General features: G+C 62.5%; 1 protein-coding gene across 1 annotated transcript; it reads left to right on the forward strand.

The window, feature by feature from the left end:
- Positions 1-887: 887 nt before the first annotated feature.
- Positions 888-4475, forward strand: LOC141932990 (uncharacterized). Its single transcript, XM_074847236.1, has 8 exons — positions 888-1127; positions 1330-1485; positions 2270-2577; positions 3191-3405; positions 3542-3636; positions 3774-3865; positions 3982-4096; positions 4452-4475. The coding sequence occupies exons 1-8, from the start codon at positions 1125-1127 to the stop codon at positions 4473-4475; spliced, it is 1008 nt and encodes a 335-aa protein (XP_074703337.1). The 5' UTR covers positions 888-1124.
- The last annotated feature ends 1274 nt before the right edge of the window (positions 4476-5749 follow it).

Genomic DNA, 5749 nt, shown 5'->3' on the forward strand with positions numbered 1-5749 from the left:
CAGCATGTCCCGTCTTCCCCCCCCTTAAAAATAATAATAAAACCACAGGGGTGGCGGGGGGATGGTGCGTTGGGGACACAGCATCTGCCCGACCTGACCAACCCAGACCTAGGTTGCCATCCCGTCAGCATCAAACCTCAGCGTTTTCTCTCCAGCCCCAAGACCCTCCCCTTGCTGTTGCTGCACCACTGTGCTGATGGGGCCTGTGCTATTTTAGGGAGTCTTACAGCTTTTCCTGCCGGTCCCGAGTGCTGTCTAGACAGCTTGAGCAGCCCCTGGGCGTAGCTTTAGCACTCCTGAGCCCCCCGCTCTGCCGCTGACTTGGAGGTAAAACTTAGGGGAACTCCAGGGAGGGTTTAGCTTCTTGCCTCAGTGCATCTTGTTCCCATCTCTTAATTTCTCTGCTCCCACTTTGAATTCAGTCCTCCCAGTTTGGAAGACAAGAATACAGACTAGATGCTTTGGTTTTAATGCCTGAAAACAGGTATCTGGTGTCATTTAAAAGAGCGAGTTCTGCTTCCTGCTTGCCCACCCTCATCCTTTCTTGGAAATGGTCTTTGAGTGCCTCACCCAAGGGGGTGCTCTGACCGTGTGACGGTCCGACCTGGAGGTTTCTAAGGGAAAAGAAATTCTTGGAGGAGGACATTCGGATGATCCAGGAGACGCTTGGCATGGTGAGCTGCTGCCGGTGTCCCCAGGAGGCAGCTGGGCCCTCACCCCCCTCCCTGCCTCTGTGTCACCCTGCTACCCCTGCCCCACGGCCCTGGGTGTCACCCGGCGTGAAGGGTGCCAGGAGGGAAGAGCAGGAAGGGTGTCCCAAGGCTGAAGAGGTAACTGCATGCACCAACCAAAGTGACGCGAAGACATTTTTTAACTAAACAGCTGTAAAGAAAGAAACATGGGTGCTAAGAAGGAGAGGAGATAAAGATCTACCCATGCAACACAGCCACAACCCTGCCTGGCATCCCTCTGTCCTGTGCCCAAGTTAATTTTTGGATGCTCCTTTTCAATCCTGCTCCTGTGTCTGGGCTGCCATCCCTCTCCTTGTCCCGCTCCAGGGGAATCTCCAGGACGCTGCCGGCCAGCTGCCGGCCCTCCGTGACCAGACAGCGTTGGACAGTGACATGGTACAGCCGCGCGCACGCCCGGATCCTGCTCCGGGACGGAGGCGGCTGCGTGCCCGGGGCACCGGTGCACCCAGTCCCTCGGTGTCAGGGCATGGTCCCAGCAGGGCTGGGCAGCGATGCTGGAGGGGGTCAGTGCTCCTGTGGGTGCCATCTCATCCGGCTACGTGGCCAGGGTGGACCCCCTAATCCCTTTTTTCCCCAGAAAAAGCTGAAGGAAAGGCTGAGCCTCTACCCAGCCCCGGAGGAGGCGAGCAACATGGTGTGCTGGGAGGTGCTGGAGGATTGCCTGGTGGGCAGCAAAGCAGGAGGAGGAGAAGGAGGAGGAGTAGGAGGAGGAGAAGGCCGAGGTCTGTCGGTGGTGAGTGCTGGGGCATCCCAGCTATGGGAGTGGGACTCAGCAGGACCGCAGCCCCCGGGGCCTCGGCGGAGGTTTGCTATGCACTTCTCTTCCCTGTGCATCCCGCCGGGAGGCAGGACCTGGCACCAGCAGAGCCAGGGCAGCTCCTCGGCTGCCCCAACAGAGACCTCCTCATCGTCTGTGCCACCGACAGCCCCCAACAGCCCCTCCGTGGGGCAAGGGAGCGCCCGAAACCCTTGGGGTGACTGCACAGCCCCCTGTCCTTGCTCAGCGTTGGGCAGGACCACGGCTCCCTGCCCTCCTGGTCTCTCTGGGGCTGGTAGGTGGGAGCCGGGGACAGCGGAGGGACATTTTGGGGCAAACCCCAGCATTCTGCGCCATGAGATGGTTTCCAAATCCTACCTGGGGCTGCTGCTCCTGAAATGAAGGCGCAGCCCATTAGGCTGGGAAGCGGGTCTGGTCCAGCAGCTCTGGAGTACAGAATCCCATTGCTGGAGAGAAGAATGCCTTGCTGTTGTGTCAGGTGGCATCAGCAGGGGGTTTGCTGATCTCCAGGATCGGCTGCTGAAATGACTCTGCAGGCACAGAGGTGGCCAAAGGACTAAAGGGACTGGGGAGGGGCCGTGCGGCTGGGGCGCCCGGGGGTCCCTGTGGGTTGGGCAGTCTATGCCTTTGGGGTATTTGAGTTTGGCTCCGTGAGCTGGGGGGTTTGAGGACAGGGCGGGTGGCCCTTGCTGCTGCACTTCCGCCCATAAACCTGCTCCCCTTTGCCTCCTCTTCGCAGGATGGCAGTGAGGGCCAGGCTGCCCCCGCCGAGCCCCCCACTGCAGACATGGACGCCCCGCATGGGGCAAGCTCAGCGCTGGGACTGAAGGGACCAGGGACACAGCCTGCACCCAGGACCAGCAAAGGGACCAGCAAGGGGACTCCACAGGGGCAGCCTGGCTCCCCGGGGACGCAGAGAGCACCAGTGGCCCCTGAGAAGGGGGCAGGTGCTTCGTCAGATAAGACAAAGACTTCTGATGCCCATGCCCCCACCCTGGGGACACAGCCAGGATCCCCTGGCATCAAGACCCCTACGCTGGGGAAAGAGTCAGGGGCCCCTGACACCCAAACCTCCACCCCAGGGGCACAGCCAGGGTCCTCTGACACCCAGAGCACTACCCCAGGGGTGCAGCCAGGGTTTCCCAGCACCCAAACCACCACCCCAGGGGTGCAGCCAGGGGCCCTCAGCACCCAAACCACCACCCCAGGGGTGCAGCCAGGGGCCCCCAGCACCCAAACCACCACCCCAGGGGTGCAGCCAGGGATCCCCAGCACCCAAACCACCACTCCAGGGGTGCAGCCAGGGATCCCCAGCACCCAAACCACAACCCCAGGGGTGCAGCCAGGGGCCCCCAGCACCCAAACCACCACCGCAGGGGTGCAGCCAGGGTCCTCTGACACCCAGAGCACTACCCCAGGGGTGCAGCCAGGGTTCCCCAGCACCCAAACCACCACCCCAGGGGTGCAGCCAGGGACCCCCAGCACCCAAACCACCACCCCAGGGGTGCAGCCAGGGGCCCCCAGCACCCAAACCACCACCCCAGGGGTTCAGCCAGGGTCCTCTGACACCCAGAGCACTACCCCAGGGGTGCAGCCAACACCTCCAGGGACCCAAGGAGGAGGAGCAGGGGTTAGAGATCCCCCTTGACACTGATCCCAGGGCCACATCCCCTTTGCAAGAGCCGTCCGTGCCCTGGCGATCCTCAGGCTCCTGCAGTGTCTCCGATCGCTACGCAGAGACGGTGGAGGCTCTCCGCCAGATCGGGCAGCTCAGCCACCCCTGTGCCAGCCTGAAGGAGCAGGTGGCCCAGCTGGAAGCCAGCAAGTCAGACCACGCCGAGCTTGAGAAGCTGCGCCTGCTCTTCTCGGAGGGAGGTAGGAGCCCCTGGGGGGGCTAGCAGGGGGGTGTTTGGCATGGGGACACCCTGGGCTGGGGGCTCATTGTGCTCAGAGCCTGGCCTCAAAGGCGAGACCCCCTCACTGACAGCATGTCCCCTCGGACCACATCTAGACAAGGAGAGCATCACCAGCATCCTGGCCGACCTCCAGGGCCGGGTGTCCTCGCTGCAGGGCCTGACCAGTGACCTGCAGGGCGAGAATGGGAAGGTGAGCTGGCAGCAGTCCCTGGGGGGGCTGTGGGGATTGCAGGGGGGAGTTGGGCAGGGAGGAGGCAGCTGAAGGGCCCCTGGGCTGGGACAACAGAGGGGGCTGTGCCCTGACTCATCCACCACTGCCTTTCCCAGATCAGGCAGCTGGAAGATGCCGTCGGAAAGCTGGAGGTAGCTGGAGCCAACTGGAAAGGGGATGTCAGCGAGCAGATCACCCTGCAACTGGGGTAAAAGGATGGGACAGGGTTTCCTACCCTGCAGGAGGAGCCCGGGGGGACAAGGGACACCCCCTGAGTGGCCCTGTGGAGGCTAAGCCTAGCTGTGCCCCTGTCTCACTGAGTAGGTCCACGCTGCAGGAGATGAGGGGTAAGCTGAAGGAGCTGGAAGAGCAGCAGGAGATGACCAACGCCACGCTGGAGCGGTTGGTGGCCAAGACGGCTGACGAGCTGCAGGAGCAGGTGAGGTCCAGGGGCAGCGCTCCCACCGCCACAGCTCGGTGGGGTGGTCCTGGAGGGGTTTCCAGCCACATCCCCTGGCTGGCTGGGGCCATCGAGCCTCCACAGCACCCGGATTTGGAGGTGCCCGCAGGGCCAAGGCAAGCGTGTCCCTGTCCTCGGGGCAGCTGTGACAAAACTCATCCTGAAAAATGTGGGAATCCTGCATCCCCCAGGCCCAGCGTTTGTACCCCAGCAAGAGGTACAGGAACACCCCCATTCTGTCCTTGCTGGTACCCCCAGTTCCCATGGGACTGGGGTGCTGTGCGTGCCTGTGGTCGTAGTTCCCATAATGGTGGGTTTTGGGTGCTCCCCTCAGTGGATTCTCCGGTGCCTAATATGAGGTGGAGCTTTTTCCCAAGCGGGAGCCCACAACCAACTGCTCTGCCCCATCGTACCCCCTTGATTTTGTAGTCAGCTGGTGGGTTGTGACCTTGTTGGGGTGGGGTGGGGTGGGGTGGGGGGTAAGCCAGGCTCAAAACCCTGCGGTTCCCCCCGCAAATACCATAACTCATTACAATGAAGTGCCCAGCACCTTGCTGCTGCCTGCCAGCTGCCTGCCTGTGTGCAGGCAGGGCTGTATCCCCCCCAGGAACTCACCCAGCCCTTTCCCCCCCCCGCCAGGCAGCTGCTGGCCCATTTCCACTGCCTGTCCTGCGACCGGCCCCTCAGCATGCTGGTGCCTGGCCCGTGAGTACCGTCCGGCACCGGTGCATCGGGGGGTGCGTGGGTGATTCGGAGGGGAGATGGGTGCTGGCAGTGCCCCGCTGTGCCCGGCACGGGGGTTAGGGTGTCTGCCTGGGGGGGTGCAGCCCTCCTGAGCCCCTCCCTGGGGGCAGTGGGATGCCAATGGGGTACAAGCCTGTGGGTTTTGGGGCACTGCCCCGAGCTGGGGTGGGTCGTGTGTCCCCTGTCACCCACCCACGGCTCCTGCCCTCCCCAGGCACATCGTGGCCATCCCGTACATGCCACCGCTCCCCCTCCACCTTGCCGGGCGCTCCCATACTGTCGTGGAGCTGGAGCAAACACGGCAGCACAGCCACAAGTAGGGGACACGGGGACCCGGCCCCTGGGGTGCAGGTTGGCCCTGCCCTGGAGAGGGAGAGCCCTTCCCAGGGTGGGGCTGAAGGGATGCAGGGGGGGCCTGGGCAGGGCAGGGGAGCAGAGATGTGCTGCAGAGGGGTCAGCTGTGCTTGTCCCCGGTCTGTGGCATTTTACAGCCCTCCCTGCGCTGCCCTGTCTGCCTCCCGAGACAGACACTGCCAGGTCTGTCTCCCGAGCTGCAGAGACGAGGCAGGACAGGGTGTTACCCCAGCGGTAGTTCTGTCCTTTCTGATACCCCATCTCAGTCCATTTATTATTCTGTTCGAAATATGCTGGGATTGCTGTCATCCATATTCCCCTCTTTCACACCGCACCAGGATTGAAGAGATTTATTTCCTAGGAGCTATTTTTAGCAATGACACCACAGTTAAGCCAGTGAAGCCTGGCAGTGAGGGCTGTCTCACTGGGTCACAGCTCCGAGGTGCAGCCAGCTGGAATTGGGTCAGCCATGCCAGGTGTGTTGAGCAGCATTTTCTGCAGCACACGAGGCTCTGCCAGCACTCTGGCTACTCA

The sequence above is a fragment of the Strix aluco genome, chromosome 21 (genome assembly GCF_031877795.1).
Source record: "Strix aluco isolate bStrAlu1 chromosome 21, bStrAlu1.hap1, whole genome shotgun sequence".
NCBI classification, from domain to species: domain Eukaryota; kingdom Metazoa; phylum Chordata; class Aves; order Strigiformes; family Strigidae; genus Strix; species Strix aluco.

What these genes read in the sequence shown, in the direction of transcription:
- LOC141932990 (XM_074847236.1), top strand. An exon ending in CCTGCTCTTCTCGGAGGGAG is followed by an intron (nt 3,406 to 3,541) that starts GTAGGAGCCCCT and finishes GACCACATCTAG; the next exon opens with ACAAGGAGAGCATCACCAGC. An exon ending in CAGATCACCCTGCAACTGGG is followed by an intron (nt 3,866 to 3,981) that starts GTAAAAGGATGG and finishes CTCACTGAGTAG; the next exon opens with GTCCACGCTGCAGGAGATGA.